General features: G+C 45.0%; 1 protein-coding gene across 1 annotated transcript in view; it reads right to left on the bottom strand.

Moving 5' to 3' along the window:
- Nucleotides 1-377: 377 nt before the first annotated feature.
- Nucleotides 378-18,724, bottom strand: part of COL20A1 (collagen type XX alpha 1 chain) — a 48,261-nt gene continuing 29,914 nt past the window's right edge. Inside the window, exons 22-39 of the mRNA XM_072879512.1 lie at nucleotides 18,491-18,629; nucleotides 16,582-16,724; nucleotides 16,083-16,192; nucleotides 15,183-15,341; nucleotides 13,061-13,138; nucleotides 12,373-12,459; nucleotides 10,133-10,186; nucleotides 9,062-9,157; nucleotides 8,521-8,574; nucleotides 8,115-8,168; nucleotides 7,727-7,780; nucleotides 6,178-6,249; nucleotides 5,457-5,492; nucleotides 4,069-4,135; nucleotides 3,298-3,486; nucleotides 1,891-1,968; nucleotides 893-1,048; nucleotides 378-391 (exon numbers count right to left, since the gene is read on the bottom strand). Coding sequence (XP_072735613.1) covers nucleotides 378-391; nucleotides 893-1,048; nucleotides 1,891-1,968; nucleotides 3,298-3,486; nucleotides 4,069-4,135; nucleotides 5,457-5,492; nucleotides 6,178-6,249; nucleotides 7,727-7,780; nucleotides 8,115-8,168; nucleotides 8,521-8,574; nucleotides 9,062-9,157; nucleotides 10,133-10,186; nucleotides 12,373-12,459; nucleotides 13,061-13,138; nucleotides 15,183-15,341; nucleotides 16,083-16,192; nucleotides 16,582-16,724; nucleotides 18,491-18,629 — 1,640 coding nt within the window. The remainder of the gene's footprint in view (nucleotides 392-892; nucleotides 1,049-1,890; nucleotides 1,969-3,297; nucleotides 3,487-4,068; nucleotides 4,136-5,456; nucleotides 5,493-6,177; nucleotides 6,250-7,726; nucleotides 7,781-8,114; nucleotides 8,169-8,520; nucleotides 8,575-9,061; nucleotides 9,158-10,132; nucleotides 10,187-12,372; nucleotides 12,460-13,060; nucleotides 13,139-15,182; nucleotides 15,342-16,082; nucleotides 16,193-16,581; nucleotides 16,725-18,490; nucleotides 18,630-18,724) is intronic.

Below are 18,724 nucleotides of genomic sequence, written 5' to 3' on the forward strand. Positions count from 1 at the left end.
GACAAAAATAAACCACAAGCAGACAAATGGGCAAAAATTATCTGTTATTTCTGAGCATTTCAATACATTATTTCTTTTTCTTACAAGTCTGTCAGCCTGCACTTCTGACTATGTCTTTGTCTTGCTGCGGGACACGCAATGTGAGTTTGAACACTGCAGTTGTCCGGTGCTGAAAAACAGACAAATGACTCATCTGAACACAGGCTGGTTTGGTGGCTTTAGTGTTTGATTGACTTTTCCATATAGAAATGATGGGACATTAAAAAACCCCACAATGCATTTGGTGTTCTGGTTGCTGCTTCTCTTGGAGCGCGTGGAGCTTTCACTCAGAGATTTCCAGGGCAAAGCAATGTCTTCAGCTGCCACCGCACCAGCCGTCAGGGGATGAAATCTGTGTGTGGAAAGGAGATGAGGCCACTGAGCAAATGAATAAATCAGTGTCAAGTACTGAGAAGGAATGGTGTAGAATTAATTCTTTTCCCTTGTAAATCTTTTGTTCGGTGCCAGTGATTTTCTTCATTTCCCAGGACTTTGTACAATTGAGCCTCCATGAAATGTATGTGTAGGAAGTGAGATATTGTTCCTCTCTATCCACCATGGAAACATTGCTGGGGACATTAAGAACTGAAGATACCCCCATGATCACTCCACCTGCTCGACTACTGCTGCAGTTATGTGTCAGTCTATGAAGGATGGCTGAGGAGCAGTCAATTGAACTGCCTTTTATCCATATGAATTGCACGTGAATCACCCTGATTGCTTTGCAAAGGAGGCTCTTGCAGGACTGACAGTGCCTGAAGGATGAACAGAGGTCTCTGCCTAGCTTAAGAGAAGTAACCAGAGAGACCAGTTCTAAAATCATAACTTCTGCACTGAGATAGTCAGGACTTACCTCTTCTACCTGCCCCATAACATCCAGAGGTATCACAACCTCCTGGATATCCAGACTGCCCAGGCTGTCCTCTGACACCAGGAGAACCTTGAGGACCAGCATTTCCAGGGTAACCCTTCGGACCTGGTTTCCCCAGCACAACTTCTCCTGGTGGGCCTGAAGAAGGAGAAGCACTGTGAGCTGTAGCACGTCTACTTTAGCTGCTTCCATGTAATACCTCTTCTATATTTTCTCCATCCTACATTGTGGTTAATTTTCTGAGTATTGTTTCCTCATCTGGGTGGAAAAATAGGACCTGTCAGTTGGAAAACCTCTTCTGAATCCCAGAGGCTTATTCTTGACCTTAAGGGTGCCCAGCTTGGCTAAAAATGGAGCCTGGTTATGAGATGGTTATGAATTGGTTATGAATCCTGGTTATGAATGCAAAGTCCACCTACGTGTCAATGCAGAAAATCACCTTAAACCCAGGATCCACCCCAGAGTCATTGTTTTTTGTGTCTTTACATCTCAACTATAAAAATTTAAATACAGAAGAATACGTTTGACCACACTCTTTTGATAGTGCCTGGTTTGTTACATCAGTGGCAAACCTCCCACTGATTCCAAGTCACAGGGATCAGGATGGAGGAGTACACCAAATCCTAACAGATTACTCAAAACCCCTTGTGTTTCACTAGATGAATTTTCAGAGTTTCTATCCCCTGAGCATCTGGTCTTGCATGCAAAAAGGCAGCAAAACTAAAGCTCCCTGGATGTGTCTCAGGTCCTTAAAATACCTCATTACCTGGAATGGTTACCAGAGGGAGGAGGCTGCCTGGAGCAATCTCTTACATTTTAGCAGAGAGGAACCATCCAGGATGCTGCCCACAGTGCTGTGGTGGGAAGGTCAGTCTGCCCCACCACAGTGGTCCTACGGCTGAATCGTGCTTTGAATCTGGCAGCTGGTGAGCTCTGCATGGCCCCACTGGGTCAATACAAAGAGGTTGTTTTCACTCTACCTGTTCTGCCTCTGGGTCCTTGGATCCCTTCCTCACTGGCTCCAGGCATCCCTTTTTCTCCCTTGGGTCCTGGAGCACCTAATGACAAGTAAGAGATAAGTGTCACTTCACTGCATTTTGAATTTCACCCTGAACTAATACTCCCACCAGGCTCCTCTCAGATGTTGAAGTGAAGTAGAGTCACAGCCCTTGGCAACACAGAGAAATACCCATTTCCTTTAATTCTGTCTGGGCACCTACTTTCTTTTCCAGAGTGGCCAGTTGCCCATGACCAACAGGGCTCCAACCAGCATTGATTTGCAGCCTGATATAGGTGAAAATGGAGATTTTTCACAGATAAATGCATAGCGCTGGTGTTAGTGCACCGGCCTGAGTGTGAGGTCCACTCCCATGCTCTTCACATGACACAAAGACAAATCACAAAGCTGAATCATCTCTTCGACCAGGTGCTGGTAAGTCAGGCTTGCTGTTTTCACATGAAATTGCTCACGAAACCAGTACATCTCAGTGAAACAGGTGCATTTTGACAAAATACCATTTTTCATATTTTTAAGATGAAAATATTTTGATCAGCCGTGTCCTTAAGATTGGTTTTCAGTGAGATCTGTCTTCTCCCATCTCCTCGCTCGACAGGCTGGAAACATCTGCAGGTTGTTACTTCCCTTTTCTCTTAAGTGACGTTTTGATAAGCTCTGCAGATACCAGCTAAGACTGAACAGTGCCAGAGCAAGGAGTTAAACAGAAGGTCTCTAGTTACTTAGAGGTGTTAGGACACTGCTGAAACCAATGTTTTCCATTTTATTTTGACAGACAATTACTCGAGCCACTGACAAACGTTGTCTGCAAATCCAAGCAAAACATATTGCTGCCACTCACTCATTCATGTGCAATAACTGATGCCACTTTCTGAGATTACATTAATCTATTTCTTTAGTCATGTGTGAGGCTTTTGTTGTTGGAACTACTGCTCCAGAAACCTACTTCCACTTTCAGCATTACTTCAGTTGCCTCATGCCTTCCTTCAGTGTTTCCCAAGACTTGGCATTTCTGCCCAGAGGTGATCCGTTCCACCACCACGTGTTCATCCAAATGGCTGTTTCTTTTGCCTTTCTCTAGGAAAAGCATCCTGCCCTCTAAAATCAAACTGTCCATCCTTCAAAATCTACAAACTGACCTTCCTCTCAAAGCAGAACTTGCAAAAAGAGTGGGCTGCATCTCTCTTCTCCCTACTCTTTGAGCTATCTAACTTGGGTTACTCTTCCTAGAAGAGAGAAGTCCAAAAGGAAAATAGTAATCAGATGAGATAATATCAGGGGTTATCTTTACAGTACTGCTTGAGGCACTAAAATGTTTAGTTAAAGTATCAAAGACATAGTCAAAAATGCTTACGAATGCTTCTATCCATACCTCTTTCTCCAGGATACCCATCTTTGCCTGGCTGTCCAGGCATGCCATTTTCTCCTCTTTCTCCATTGCTCCCAGGGGGACCTGGAGGACCTGGTGGTCCTGGTTCTCCTGGTTTTAACCTTTCTTCCCAAACAGGAACTGGCTTCTTTGCGTGTTCATGAATGAATGAGTCAAATTTCAACACATGAGCTAAGAAGGGAAGACAGAAAAAGAATGTTTCCTTGGCTGGGAAATTCAGAAAAGAGACAAAACCAGAAGATGTTGTCAGAAAAGGTACTTAAAACTATCAGCTAGTGCTAAAAGGCTGTCAGTCCAAACTGAGAAAGCCAGAAGCTGAAGAGGAAAATGGGAAGCTGAGTCATGACTTTGTTGTCTGACCTTGGGCAAACTTCTGCTTCTCTTCATGCATCACAGCACAGGAGGTTTACCAAAAATGCCTCGTCTCAAGAGGAATCAGCACAAATCACCGAAAGAATAATTTCTTTCAAATAAGTTTCAAGCTTTTCCATTTGAGAAATAAAGGAGTCTTTGCAAAGTGCCAAAGGGTTTTCCAAAGAAATATTTCCCAGGTCTCTGTGCTAATGCCACCCAATAAAACCAATGTAGCACTGGGAGCCTGTGATGGGACATTTGCTATGCATGGTGCTCAGCCCAGCACAGGATGGAGGAGCTCCCTGGGTCACTACAGCTTCATGCTGTCTCCCCTCTAGCTTTGTACACCGCTGCTGGAGAGGCATGAACACACTCGGGAGCTGGGCTGGTTATACTCACTCTGAATCATCCGCTCACAAGCCTGGCTAACGAGCTGGAAAATTGTGGCCAAGGACTGTGGTTCCCCCTAAAGTGAAACATTTTTTTAAATTAAAAAAAAAAAAAGGAAGTATTAATATCTTTTTAAGAGGATCGATATCATAACGCCTGATAGCTTCCTGCCCTTTCTTTTTGTCAGCTTGAGTTTCAGAGATATTAATTACTGTGAAATGCAGCTTTATTTATCACAAAGCTCTAAAGCCATAAAATTGAAATTGGGAAACATCAATAATTGCTCTTCTCTTGCACATCAAAAAGCCCAGACTGAATCTCAATAATTACTGAAGCTACCAAAAAAGGGAGAGTAAATTTCACTCTCAAATTTTATCAAAAAAGATGCTAAGTCTATAACTCAATGTTCTGTGATATGTAAAACATTTAATATGATCAGATATGACAACATCCTATCTTTCTCTAAATCTTTTATGAATATTGATTCTTACCGTTACTGTATTCCAAATAAACCATATCTGCGGGGTTCTTTAGAAAGTTTTAGTAAAGTAGGAAAAACTGATAAAAATGCAAAAAGCTGCTTAAAAATAAACACTGACTCTATCTGTGAAAATTCATAACTAACACACTGCATACTTCCAAAAACATTTATAAAATACACATCTCTGGGTGGATCACTGTGCAGATTACCCAGACTTAAACAAAAGCTTGGCACAACACCCAAGGGAGGGAAAAAGGAAAGTTCCACTGCAAAAAGTATTGAAAAGGAAAGGCTGGTGGGAATGGAAGGAGAATGGTGTTAAAAATGTTAATACTGAAGCGTTAACTTGAGACAAAAGCAGTCTGTCAAAAGCAGCTCACTCCTGTCTGAAGCCTAATTCACGTAAGTCAATCTTGGCAATGAGGCTCAAGACTCCTAGAAAGACACAGGGTTTCTTTTTAATCAAAAGTCAGGATGAGAAAAACTTCCTCTCACAATAAAATAACCTTCAAAGGCAGCATAGATCTCCTGACATCAAATGCTCTGTGCTGGGGCATGCCAGAGGATTATTACAAATGAGTCCCCTCTTACGCAATACATTAAAAAAGAGCAACTCAGTCAAGTCAAGTGTTCTTGGCTTTTCCTTCTCAGCAAAGAATGGATTTTCAGTTGGCGTTTCTTCTTCATTACTGCAATTGATACCAGGGAGCTCCTGACTCCCTGCAGGATTATTTATATCGCCCCAGCATAGCCAGTGCAGGTGAATGGAAAGGCAACAAGCTATAGGTACACGAGGTTATTCAACACTAAGAAGGTGTATATGTGTAAGCATAGCTTGCAAAGCACGTTACCACATTCACTCTTTTGAGTGTAGGATACAGTGACAGTGTTTCAGCCTAGCACCACAAAAACTCACTTTCTCTCCTCTTTCTCCTTTTGGACCTGGCAGCCCCTACAAGGAAAGAAAAGAAAAAATAAAAGTCTAGGGAAAGGAAGAGCAGAAGAAAACAAAAAAGATCAGTGGGCATGTGGGTTACTTTAGTGGGACATGGAGCACAAAGTTTGTTTCCCACACTCTCGTCATTTCCTTGATTTCACGACAGTGACTAGAAGAGCTTCAAGCTCATAGGAATATTTTGGTGTCTTTTTTAAGAAAAAGAATAATAAAGCAGCAGCTGGAGCAGTGGCATAAAGGACCATCAACAGGGATGCAGAAATTCCTCAGACACAATCTTAGAACAGATTTCCCAACATACTAGGTGGTTTTTAACATCTGAGAAGAAGAAATAACTGGGACATCTGGACCTGCGGTTGCCCCTACAAGCCCAACGCTGGCTACTCCAGCTCAGGACTGACTCTCTTGCTTTATTCTAGAATCTTACACCAGAAATTTGTTTGGATGTTGGATTTCATGTAGCTTGTGAATCTACAGAGAGCAAAGGGAGGTGGGATTTGTTAAATGCTTTATCAACATTAAGTAGCCTGGGCTTTGCATATCCAGACAGCTCCTTAAGAAGGATGAGCATGAATTAAAACTATTCTTTAGACTCTGAGGGAGAGCTGCTGTGGGAACAGCTTGTTTCCACTCAATTATTTCATGTCTTGGCCTTCTTTGAGACCCAAAAGCAGAAACTTACTGTTGGCCCAACGTCACCCGGAGGTCCCTTCTCTCCACTGCTGCCTCGGGAGCCTGTCACTCCTTGGAAACCCTGCAGACATTAATTACAAGATAAAAGTGCAGTTACTTCCTAACTTTCTTGGTTTTCTGTTCAAAGCTGACATCTCCCTACAGCTCCAGGGGCACCAGCAGTTTGAGTTTAGAGGACTCTAGCAAGGGCATTGTAGCCTTAAGGTTTATGTCAGTACCTCGTCCAGCCATAAGTCCAATGTTAAGAGTATATTGTGTATGAGTCATATTCACATCATTTCCTATTACTGTCTCAATTACGGTCAAGCCAGCAAAGTTGAGTTTTGCCTACAAACTGCAATGTGTTTTTTACCCTACAGGCTTTAGATCCTTCATTATATATTCAGATTTAGACATAGCCTAGAGCATAACCCTTTTCTTCAGCCTCCTAATACCATGCTCTTATTTTCTTTTTCCTTTAAGACCTGTGTTTGCCTCTAATACTTTACAACAGTAACAGCAGCTTAGAGAGTGGGATGTGCCTTCTTTGGTCATCTCTTTGTGAAGTTTCTGTGCCCTTTGGAGCCGTAAAGGGAAGAAAAAAACAAGCCAAAAACAACCAGTAGAAATATTTTTCTTTTATAATTTTCCAGCTATTATGTTTAAGCTCAATAGAGATTAGCAACTCTTCTGATCAGTGAAAATGAAAGAAGTCTTCAAGGCAGCACCAGAACAGCTCTCAGAGCCTGCTCTGAAGGCTACAGTGCTTTCCTCATGTTTAGAAAGCTGAGGTTCAACCCTGCCGGATCCACATCTTCCCAGGATGAGCAAGTCAAAGTTATGAGCTGAATTCAACCTCAGCTCCCATAAACACCTGACTTCACCACAACTACTGTGGGGTCTAATGCAAAGACAGCAGTGAGCAATTTCCATCTTACACTATTAAGGACTGCCAAATTCTTTATAATTCAGCAGTGAGAATTAGTAACTGTCAAGTCCACCACTCATCATCTAAACCCAAATTCAGTTTCCCATGTAAAGTGAAGTGTACCTGTTTCACAGAACTTGGAAGAGCTGTGGTGCCTTCAAATTAGCAGGTGGCTGTAAATCAACAGATCTTAAGGTTCTGCTATCCTGGGCACAACAGAATGCAAATACACCTATCTACATACGGCCCTGTCAGCAGATACTGAAAATGGTGTGGGGGGAAACCTGCCTGCATCCTCCAGCTCCTGCTGATTTCAGTCTAACAAGCCCATATACCTCAAACTCAACCAACAGCTGAAAAACAGTAGCACCAGGAAAGCAAAAATAGCAAAACAAGCATCTGCTTGCTGGGTCAAAGCTTCCCCAGAACTTGCCAGAAGCAGCCAAGGTTTTTCTTCTTACACTGACACTGGCAGGGAAAGTGGACATCTGCACAATGTGCCAGGTATTCCCTGTGATACCCCACGAATGGGTTTTGCCCTGACACCTCTGGGTGACAGCTAGTCAGCAGAAACCACAAGCCCCTGCTGAGGAAGAGATTTCAATATGCATCACTCATAGTGAGTACTCACCCTTGGTCCAGGAGGTCCTGGAGGCCCTGCTGTGCCTTCTAGTCCCCTTACCCCCTGCAAAGCCAAATCCAGTTATTTATTAACAAGAGGATTCAGACCTAGTAAGCACTGAGGTGTTTTTGCCATGTGCCGCTTTTAACAGGAGCTTGCTGGGAATGGGTAAAAAATGCATCTGCCAAGCAGGCAAGAAGGGTGGCACCTGGTCAAATTTGGCCAAACCTGAGATGACCCCTTTTTTTTTTCCCCCAATCCCTCTGGCTTTGTGAAAAGACCATTCACTTATGCACTGAGCGCATTAGGAGAGCTGGATGTTTCAGGTCTCTGCTGGTACGCTTACAGCAGAATTTTAGGCACTCATACACGAAAACTCAGAGGTGAGGTATTTTACCTTTGCACCTTGAAGACCATCCCTGCCTGGAGCTCCCTGCACACCAGGAATGCCCTGTAAATCAGAATTGCTGGGTAAAGTTGGCATCTGATTATCATTGCCCTAATTCATCTTGTAACATGGGACTTAAGAAAAATATGGAAGAAGAAACAGAGTTATTCATTAAACAGAGCAATCACTGTTATCCCACCTTTAATTTCATTATATCTAGCTTCCAGATAGGTCTATCTTTCTTGCACCAGCTGACTCAGTTTCCCTTGAGAAAGTGATGACACTCCAAAATGAAAGACAGTTTCCAAGCAGACAACAGTAACAACTCTATGGCTTTTCAATCTTGCTTAAAGTAGTTACTGGGAAAAACGGGCAAATCTTTGAGATAATTAGGAGGAATGGTGTCTACCATTACCTGCATGCCAGGACTTCCTGTGTCTCCTTTCTCTCCTTTAATTCCTGGTGGTCCCTTGGATTAAAACAGAAGCCCAGTTAGGCACACTGCAGCATCCTTTAAGGCAAACAGCATCGTGCTGCTCCACATCCACGTCCCAGGTTGCTCCTGCTCTCTGTGGTGCTACAGGGTACTTTACAGCCACAGCAAGTGCATGGAGATTCTGCCATCCCAGACACGCACACAGCAGCCTCCACCTCTACTCCTTGCCAAGCAGTGATGATCATTGCGAAGAAAAACGCCTGAATACTCCACTGGGCTGTTTTCATTAAAGGCACATTAGGGAGCGTCTGGACAAAAGCAGTCTTTTGCCAGAATGACTAAGTGCAGGGCCTCATCAGCATGAAAAACGAGATCATCATCTCTCTCTAGTGCAGCTGTCCAGCTGTTAGTAAGGATGATGTAAATACATAGATCACGTTTTGGGGGCTTTATTGAGACACCCATGTTCTAACTGCGAAGAGCAAGTGACAAAAAAAAGGCAGTGGAAGAGATCACATACCACAGGACCCTGAACCGTGATTCCTTGGGAACCTGGAGAGCCTTGTTGGCCACTAGGACCCTCTGGCCCTACTTGTCCAGGTGGGCCTGGTTCACCCTAAAGCCAAAGACATGACATCAAACATAAGGAAAGAAAGCAATTAGCTCCTGCTCTCCATATGGGCTGCACTGCACGACCTAGGTCAGCATGAACTGTCTCAGGATTCGGGATGAAGTCAGGACAGTGAGGGGATCTCTAGTAACCTCAGCTGCCTTTGCCAAGGTTTTGGTGCATCTTTCACGGGAGAAGACAGCAAAGCTGCAGATAGTGCTTTGCAAAGCACAATCCACCTTCCCAAGCAGCGGGTCATTCCTGTTATTCAAGATGGCCAGAGAGCAAAGGGAAATGTTCCTTAACCCGTGGCTGAGATCTGCATCCATGCTCATTCCTTCCCCAAAATCTTTCCCCTATAACCATGCTGCTTTCCCAGATGTTATCCCAAAGAAGGGGACCAATGGGCTGGCCTGGCTCTGCCCTGTGTTGATCAGCGGAGCAGTGAACACTTACACCAGGGCTTGCTCCAGTCCCGAGGGTTTGGGGATTTGAACCCAGCCGTTCCTCATGCTCACCTCAGGGATGCTCCTGGAGGCTTTGTGTGGTTCTTGCTCTGCCGCGCTCCTCACGCTGCTCTGCCCTAGAGCAGTACCAATCTGTCTGGTTTGGAGGCTTGGCAGCCAGAACAAGCACAGCACAAAGACTGACCATTTTCCAGCAAGGCTGCTTTCAGAGAACATTGCTGACCACATACATTGCATTAATTCAGCGCAATCAGGCTCATCATCTCAATTTCCAAAGCCCAACTGAGCATTTAATTAATAATAAGTGATCCCATCCTTCTCAATGCATCAGTCCTTAAGGCTCTGTTTGGGCTCTGCTTGGTCAGTGAGACAGTCCCCAGTCTAAGAAGTCCAGCTCAGACCAGGAATGAACACATCCAGGTGCACTAACGGAGGAGTCTGCCCTCCTGCATCATGCCTCCGACACAGCCTGAAGCAAACAAAGCCAGCGGTAGTGCTCAGTATCAGGACTCACCTTGGGTCCTGGCTCCCCCTGCTCCCCTTGCGGTCCTCTCCTCCCAGGGCTGCCCTGCCAGTAGGACACAAAGCTGCTGTTACGAAGATCATAATCTTTATTGCAGTGTAACCAGGAGCCTAGGGGACAGAAGTTGGTGCACTTTGCTGCGTACAGTGAAAGATGTTTCCTGCCCAGAGAGCTTGCAGCAAATGGAGACACGAAGAAAATGAATCAAGTCATCCAGCAAACGTGGAAAAGGGGAGAAGAGAGGACAGCACAACCTCTCCGTGGGTATGGTGCGCTCACCACCAGCAGGGAGAGGTGAACTTTCAACCTGTTCAACCTCCTCCCTCCAACTCCTCCATTCATTGTCTCAGCATGGATTTGCTGGGCAGCGGGTCACATATGAACATGGAAACACACTTGAGAAGAAAAAGAAGAGGTGCTCATGTCTACAGCCCTTTGGGACTATGTTGGTTTTTCTAATATCACCCCGAGAGAACAGACACACGCTGAGATCAGGGACAGGAACCAGCTCTGGGGAGACCTGGCTTAGCTCTGCATCTGCATAACTGCTGGAGGGAGAGCAGAACCCAGTCTTCTGGCATGAACCAATATTGTGTCAACTTTTGACATCTTAATCTGAAAGTTTCTATTCTTGACTCTAAAAAAACAATGGATTTGGATTAAGAAGTACAGGCAAGGAGTTTTGGGAAAGGTGCTTTCAGAAGCTTCCAGAACCTCATTTCAGAAGTCAGCTGGACCTGGTCAAAAACACTCATTAAGGGCAGTGATAAATACAAGGTGGGACATAGTCTTGCTAACTGGAGTTTTAAAAATAGCAACGAGTGCTCTTGTAACTGCAGCAAATTACCAAGGGTTTAGTGGTGTGAGGATAAGGTTATGTGTCAAAACCATATTTTCTCTAATGCTTAAAAGAGTCTTGCTCTTTAAAGAGTTGTACTGCGGAGATGTTTAAACCACAGGGCAATGCAAGCTGGTAATTATGCACTTAGGATATTGAAGCAAACTGTGATAGTGGAGTGTGCTGTGTAATTAAACTTCCACTGGAATGAGCATGTAATTACGCTGCAATGAGGCACTGTTCCTTGCAAAGGGTGGAACTGAATTCACAGTTAAACCATAGTAATGCAAGTGGTGATCTGAAACCTTTTCACTTGAGCGAGGAGGCCGATGTTTTTTAATGGTTATTTTCCAGGAGAAAAGCACCTGGAGTGGTTGAAATGGGGTCCTCTGGACAGGTTGTCAGGTTTCAGCTGTCTTGTACAAATAAAATGTTTTTCCCCAAACTTCCAAAATGCAAACTTTCTGCTAGCTGCTTCCTAGTGTTTAGCTGGAATATTTCCTCCTGCAATTTAAGCCCATAGTGACTCTCCTGCATCCATAATGGAGAGGGCAAAATACTGCATTTGCCTTTATCCCTGAACATGTAACATTCTTAATGACTGTTATCACTTCCCCCCCATTTCCTTCAGGGTTTTCTTGCAGGTCACATTCACTGTAAAGAGAGAGAGCTTTGGGGACAGACAGAATTGCAGTCTCCCCTTTCTCCTTACACTGCCCTCCCACACAGACACTTATAAGGCTCCCACTTAACACAGAAACCAGATAGGAAGGTTTTGTGGTGGTTTGTTTTCATTTACAAAGAGTTTCAGAGCCTCTGATCCATGAAATCTCTGCAGGCACCAAGGGTGACCCATCCTCCCCTCCTAAGAGGATTAACGTGGCACCAGGAACTGCTCAGCCTGTTCCCAGCTGCAGCTGTTGCATTGCCAACTCCCCGTCTCCCCATTTCATCAGCATCTGAAACCTCAGAGACACCTCTCAGCCTTGCCCTGGCACGGGGAGGACATCAAAGCTCCTCGAGGTAGGACGCAAGGAAACGGTCTCAAGTTGCGCCAGGGAAGGTTTAGATTGGATATTAGGAAAAATGTCTTCACCAAAAGGGTTGTCAAGCATTGGAACAGCCTGCCCAAGTGGTTGAGTCACCATCCCTGGAGGTATTAGAAAGATGTGACACTTAGGGACATGGCTTAGTGGTGGACTTGGTAGTGTTAGGTTAATGGTTGGACTTGGTGATCTTAAGGGTCTTTTCCAACCTAAATGATTCTATGAGTCTAAAGCCTCATGGAGCCCCAGGAGCGTTATCCTCATGCCTGGCATGCCCGAAAAACACAAAGCAACACCAGTGCACGCAATATACTGCTTTCAAGGAACACGTGGAAGGGTGAACTTACAGGGGGCCCTGGAGGTCCTGGCAAGCCTGGGCGGCCAGAAGTACAAGAGCAGGCAGGAGCTAAGGTAGGGCAGGTCTCCTCATCCCTCTGAAACGAGAGCAAGCCAAAGATGCATGAGCAGCTGCGTAGCAAGAGCGGGATGGCTCACAGGTAACATTTTCAGTGTTTTGAAATTCAGTTGGAGAAAAGCAGAAATTTTCTCTACTCCACTGAGAGATTTTTGTGAACAACTGAGCGCTTTCTTTTTCTGTCAAGTTTAGACAAAAATATATGAACCAGCCCTGCCTGAAACTTGCATAACATATACTGGAAGATAATTTTCTCCTTGCTAAGTATTTATAGACCCCACAAAGCAACTTTCTGTGTTGAGAAGAAAACTTGAAAGGAAGAGCAGGGGGATGTTGTGACTCAGGGCTGAGGTGGCAGCAAAGCCATAGGACTGTCAGGGCTGCTGTCACAGATGAGTTCATGACAGAAGGGATTCAGAGTTTTCTTTCTTTTTGAAGCAAACGCAGTTTTGTTCACTTCACTAAGAAACACACAGATGTTATTCCCAAGAGAAGAGGAAAAAAAGATGGTTTCCCTCTTGAGTCTATCAAAATCATTTGCAGCGTCACTTCAGTGCCATGGACTTGTTCCATCATCCCCAGCTTCATGTCAATTAGCAGAGTGGTCCCTCTTGTCTTACCAGTGCAGGGAGATCACAGCATCTGTCTTCCTCTGCCCCTACGCTGCTGCACATGATCTGCAAAGACTGCAGCTGGAACTGTGGAAAAAAGAGAGTTTGACAAGAAAGTAGCATTGGCACACACAGTCCATCACCAAATCTCATGACATTCAAGTGCTAAAAATAATCTTCAGTCATGATTTGACAGGTCTCCTCCACGTGGTCCCAACTATAATTGTGCCCAAAAAAGCCACAACATGAAAAGTACCCCTGGCCATTGAGTGTTTTACAAGCTCTCAGGTCTCTGTCTTGCTAAGCAAGTCAACAAGCAGCTTCACACCAGCAAAAGCCAAGTGTCCAATTTACTCACAATCCTGCAAGAGCGGACAAGTTCTCAAGTAATTGGGCTTCAGCATCACCAAAATGTGAAAGTAAACTTTGCTTTGCTCCCCTTAGGGGCATGGAGATAAGAGTAAATGTGGCAGCAGCATTTCTCAGGACAGATGTGATCCCCTCCCAAGAACCCCCAGCCTGTCTCTCTCACCACATCCCTCACAACTGCCACATCTTCCCATTCTGATTAACAAAGGAGCACACACTGCACAAAGCCAAACCGAAATAACGAGGCAGAGATTTTTTTTCTTTCCTTGACACCATTTCTCATCTTTTTTTTCTTCCACTCCATGCATTTAACAGTGAGCAAGCTGTACAGCCCAGGGAGTGTGACATGCAGCATACAGATATAGATGGGCCCTGCAGATCAAGCGACATTTAAAGATACCTTAAATTAAATAAGGTTCCACAATAACCAGTAATGAGACACTCTGTCTTCTCAAGGGCAGCAGAGCCATGGAAGACATGAAGCTTTGCTGGGCTTGAAAGGCAATGGGAGTAGGGACAGCACAAAGCTGTTCATTACTTAGCTGGATCTGTCTAGCTAAGCTGCTAGCAGGGGGAATTTGGGAGGGACAAGGAAATCACAGATTCCTGCCTTGCTGGCCACAGGCTGGTGATCAAATTGCCACAGAATTTATTTACGAAATAAGTAAATACTGCTTGAATACCACCGTCCCCTGGTTTGTTATACAGCTGACCCCATATCTTACAGGCAATTCCAATGTCCACTTTTTCCCTGGTATATCCCAGACCTCTCTTTGCTTCTCTCTTTGCAGGTAGGGAGGCATATGGGACAAACTGTTTTTACTACACTGCTTTGAGGCAAGGGAAGTTGTAAATCACCTGATGCGCTGTTTTCCCCTGGACTCCTAGATCTAAAAGCAGAGCCAAGGAGCAAAAGCTTCACAGAAGTCATGAATTATTTTCTACAGTCCCACCTAGTACATTGTGAGTGATGAACTTGCCCCTTATTCTGCACATATTTAACACTCCTGTTTTGTGGAGTAAGCATGGCAACAGACTGCCAGGCGATGGCATACACGGGTGTTTTTGCCCTTAGGACCGTGCACTGGGCTGTCACAGCGCATGACACTGACTCCACACTTTCCCTTATCCTTCCCTCTTGTAGGGAGCAGGCTCTCTGCAGTGCTGTGTGATGCAGTAAGGACATACCCGCAGGCTGGCACCGAGTGCTTGGGTTGGGTGGTTTTTTTTTCAAGTAGCAGCTGGCAAAGAGCCTCTATACTGAAGATCATTCTCCTATCATTTGCATGCAGATAGGCAAGCCCAAACACGCTGGAGACTGAGGCACATCCAGCCCTGTTGCCTTCAGTCACCGGCATTTCCCGGTGCCACTCGGTGGGGGCTGATGTGCACAACCTTCCCTTGCAGAAGCAATTCCCAAACCCTCCTGTCTGCTTCAGCATCTTAGTGCAGGATCTGTGCTTCCTCGGTCCCCAGACGATGCAGCCAGCTGAAAGCACCTCCGGGACACGCTCACGCTACTGCCTCTGATCACAGACCTCAAACAGAGGTGGGAGGCAAGGGGGAGAAACACCGCGCTAGGAAAGCTCATTAAAATCGCAGAGATCAGCGGGATCAGGACACGGACATGCGTCACAGCAGCATTTGGAGGCATTCAGAGCGAGAATGATGTGAGATGGCACTGCTCTCCATCTGCCCACCCCAGCCGGCTCCAAATTTAAGCCTCCCCACTCTCCAACAGCACACACCGCTGGGGACTCACCGATGCAGACCCGCTCCTGGGTCCTCTGGTCCTTGTCACTTTTCCCAGCATGATGAAGCCAGCAGTGGAGATGCTGCCGACGGTGTTGATAGGTTTCTCTGCTATTTTCTTACAGTCCAGGTAGAGTTTGATCTTGAAGTGGCTCACGGCCACGTGCACCTGGGTAGCAGGTAGAAAGAGGCGGGTTGGAGCTCCGTGGTGAGATGAGGGAGTCTTTTAAAGACAGTAACGCCTTCTGCCCATTTCCCCGACTGCTGCTGTTACTAGTGGTGTATTTTTAATGACCAAATGGATCAAGGGGGCTCAGGAATAAGTTTCGGTATACGCTGTGTCTGATGTGCAACACTGCACTTTTCCCTGATGTTCCCCCCACCTTGCCTTGGGAGAAGCCTTTCTGGAGTTGTAGTATTAATTAATCCAGTTTTCGGAACTAGCTGAATAATGAAGCTGCTTACAAATATTGACAGAAAGTGCTTGTTGCTTATTTGGGTGGAATACCTTTGTTCTGAGAACATAAATAGCCAAAAAAAACCCTGTTATGAGTGATAAGGTGGCTTTCTCACAAGGCTCAATTTATTTTTTTCCTTCCTTCCAGCACACTAAATAGTCACCAAAATCCCAAATTCTAAAAAAAGTTTGATTTTTCAATTTTTCTTGGTTCATAAGACCTCAAAAAAACCCCTCAGTTTTGGAGTTTCTGGGAGGAAAGGGAAACAATCAGTATGTGGAAGTCACAATTGTAAACTTCAGCATATCGAATAGGTTTGCCAGTTCCCTAGCAATCTGGATGCAAAGCATTTGTATAATCACTCCTCACTTTGAACAATACACATTGATGGCATAATACTCTCACACTGGCACGAGATCATGAGCCACATTTCTCCCTCTCTTGATAAGGACCTTATGAAAGCTCCCGTAGAATATCTTCTTCACTTCCTGCTGGTCAAAGGAGACTTCCTGTAAATCAGCCTTGTAGTCATGATTGAAATAGGTCAAGGATTTCTTACCGGCTACAGGGAAAATAGGACAAATAACAGCTTAGAATTAAAAGAGAAATTGATTTCACCCACATACTGAACAATAGCAAATAAATAGGCTTAAATATGGTGAAAGACGTCATATGTTGTAATGAAATACTTCTAAACAGTGGAAAAAAAAAAGAATATGTAAAATTAAGGAATACGTTACAAGTAGAATAAAAATGAAAATGTCTTTTAATTGCATTAGGAAGCATTTAAAATGCAAAGTTGGCAGCAACAACAAAGCTTCCCAAAACTGCCAGTGTATAACAAGAACATTAAAACATTAAAACTATCGAAGTGAATACCAAAATGAATTCTGCTGCTCACAGAAATGTATGCAAATACCTGAATTTAATGTATTCAACAAGAAACCTTACGGTCAAGGTTAACACCAAGAAGGGGCTGGAAGTCCTCGTCTGTTATTTGCCACACAGCAAAGGGCTCCTTGGGGGTTTCGGGCAGGAGGCGCAGGAGGATGCTGATGGTGTGCTCGGGTGGGATTGCAAAGAGGTGGACATCGCTGGAAGGAGACAAGCCGAGCAAGCGTCGGTGGCTTCAAGCAGCAAGAGCCAGCAAGCAACATCCTACAGACAGGGCTCATCCATCATGTTTCTTGGGCAGGGTGGCCTGGAAAAGCTTCACCCAAGGGAGCTGAACATGACACTCCAGGAGACAGCCTGGCCCCTATTTTGTGCACCCCTCTGAGGCTGTTGAAGCCTGTGCTGAGCGATGAGCCCTCGAGGGCCTTCCCTTTGTGCCATGGGGGAGACCCAGGGGGAGCAGTCGGTGTCAGCCCATCACTGCCAGAGCTGCCTCGGGGATGCCAAGACACAGCGAGTGCAGCCTTAATGCTTTTCAAAATAGACCCCAGCGGTAGCTCACAAAACATCCCTGCCAGGCTCCAAAACACTCCCCCAGGTCTCCTCTTCAAGAAGGAGGAATTGTCACCATGTATCACAGGGTAAATCTTTAAGCCTTGGCAGAAATCAGTGTAAGTGCCCTTCAGGGATAAGCATAGAGCCCACAGAAAGCCCCCTCCGGGTCCCCACGTCCCAGCTGCAAAATTTGGGCTCATTGCTGGAGCTCATGGCCATGCAGCGATGCCCGTCGGCAGCTGGTGGCACAACCCAGCTCTCTCTGCAGCCGCTGCCAAACCTGTCAGAGCACGCTGGGCAGGAGCAGCAGTGAGAGGATACAAGGCAACGAGGAAGGTCGAATTGGTTATGCCTGAAAGACAACTGTAATCTGAAACAGGACACATTTGCATGGGCATATACACAACTCATCAAGCATCTTTTCAGGACTGATTCATAAGTAATGCCAGGTTCTTACATCTCTCTCTGTTTCTGAAGGAGCAATGTCCTTGAAAGGCGTATATACCAGCTGAACAAAAGAATTTGCCCATAGCTTTCTGAGTATTTAAACCAAAGAGTTCTCTGAATCTCCCCCACTCTGTTTATTCTAAGAAGCTTTGCTTCCTTAACTAAGATGAAACTGAGCCAGCGCCTCAGCAATTAGGCTTCAAACAAAGTAGCACTGAATGTCACGAGTCAGACAATTCCTGATTTATAGTTGTAAAATATGAGTGAGGTCATGGGAGCTGCCTGGCCCACTTGGGACCCTACAGAGAAGCCTTGTACGTGATGAAACAGGGTCAAGTCACAACCCAGAGTCAGTGGTTATTCCCTCTCATCAATAAGGACCAAGCTGCAGAGAGCAGCTGTGAGACAAATATTTCTAAAGCATCTGTCTGAAAATAAAAAGATCTGTCTCCAAACCAGAGATTCTGGGAGAAGGGATTGCAAGATGAAAATGTGACCTCAAACTGCCATCACCAAAGTGTATGTGGTTGTGGACAGAATGCTTAAAGAATCGTACAGTGTCCATACATGACATGATCCTTATGTCCATCACAGCAACTGACACTGCTGGAAAAAGTGATTTTGTAAAAAAGAAAAACCTCACGGTGAAAATGTTTGGCTGCACAAAAAAATATAATGAATACCCCTATTGTGCCCCCTTAACTTCTGCATGACATATTCCATTCTCGTCTTGAAGAAAGTCAGAGGTTAATTTCTTAATATATTAAGGAAAAATACTCTGGCATTCTTTTCCATCTACCTATGGTTCGATTTAGCTCATCATCTTTATCATTTCATTTTGAAGTTGCCAGTGGGGCCGCATCATTCATCCCCAGATCAGTGATCTTCCTTTGCTGTGAGCATAACTAATGTGTATGCATGAGACCGACGATGAGGATGACACCGGTCACATCTCCGCTCCCACCTGGTCCTCTGGGTGAGCTGAGTGTCTCTGAACAGGGTGAAGGTACGGGAACCACTGAATACGAATGGCTCCATGGCTACACCTTTAATGGAGGCGTATTCCTTCTCTACTAAGCCAAAAGCTTCCATCATATCAAACCCTGGAACAGACAAAGAAAAACAGAAAAATAAGTGGTTAGAAAAGAGTGCAAAAGAAGTGTGATTGCAGAGCGGGTAGAATTAGCCTCTAGCTAGC

This window comes from Ciconia boyciana, chromosome 14 (assembly GCF_034638445.1).
Source record: "Ciconia boyciana chromosome 14, ASM3463844v1, whole genome shotgun sequence".
Classification (NCBI taxonomy): Eukaryota; Metazoa; Chordata; class Aves; order Ciconiiformes; family Ciconiidae; genus Ciconia; species Ciconia boyciana.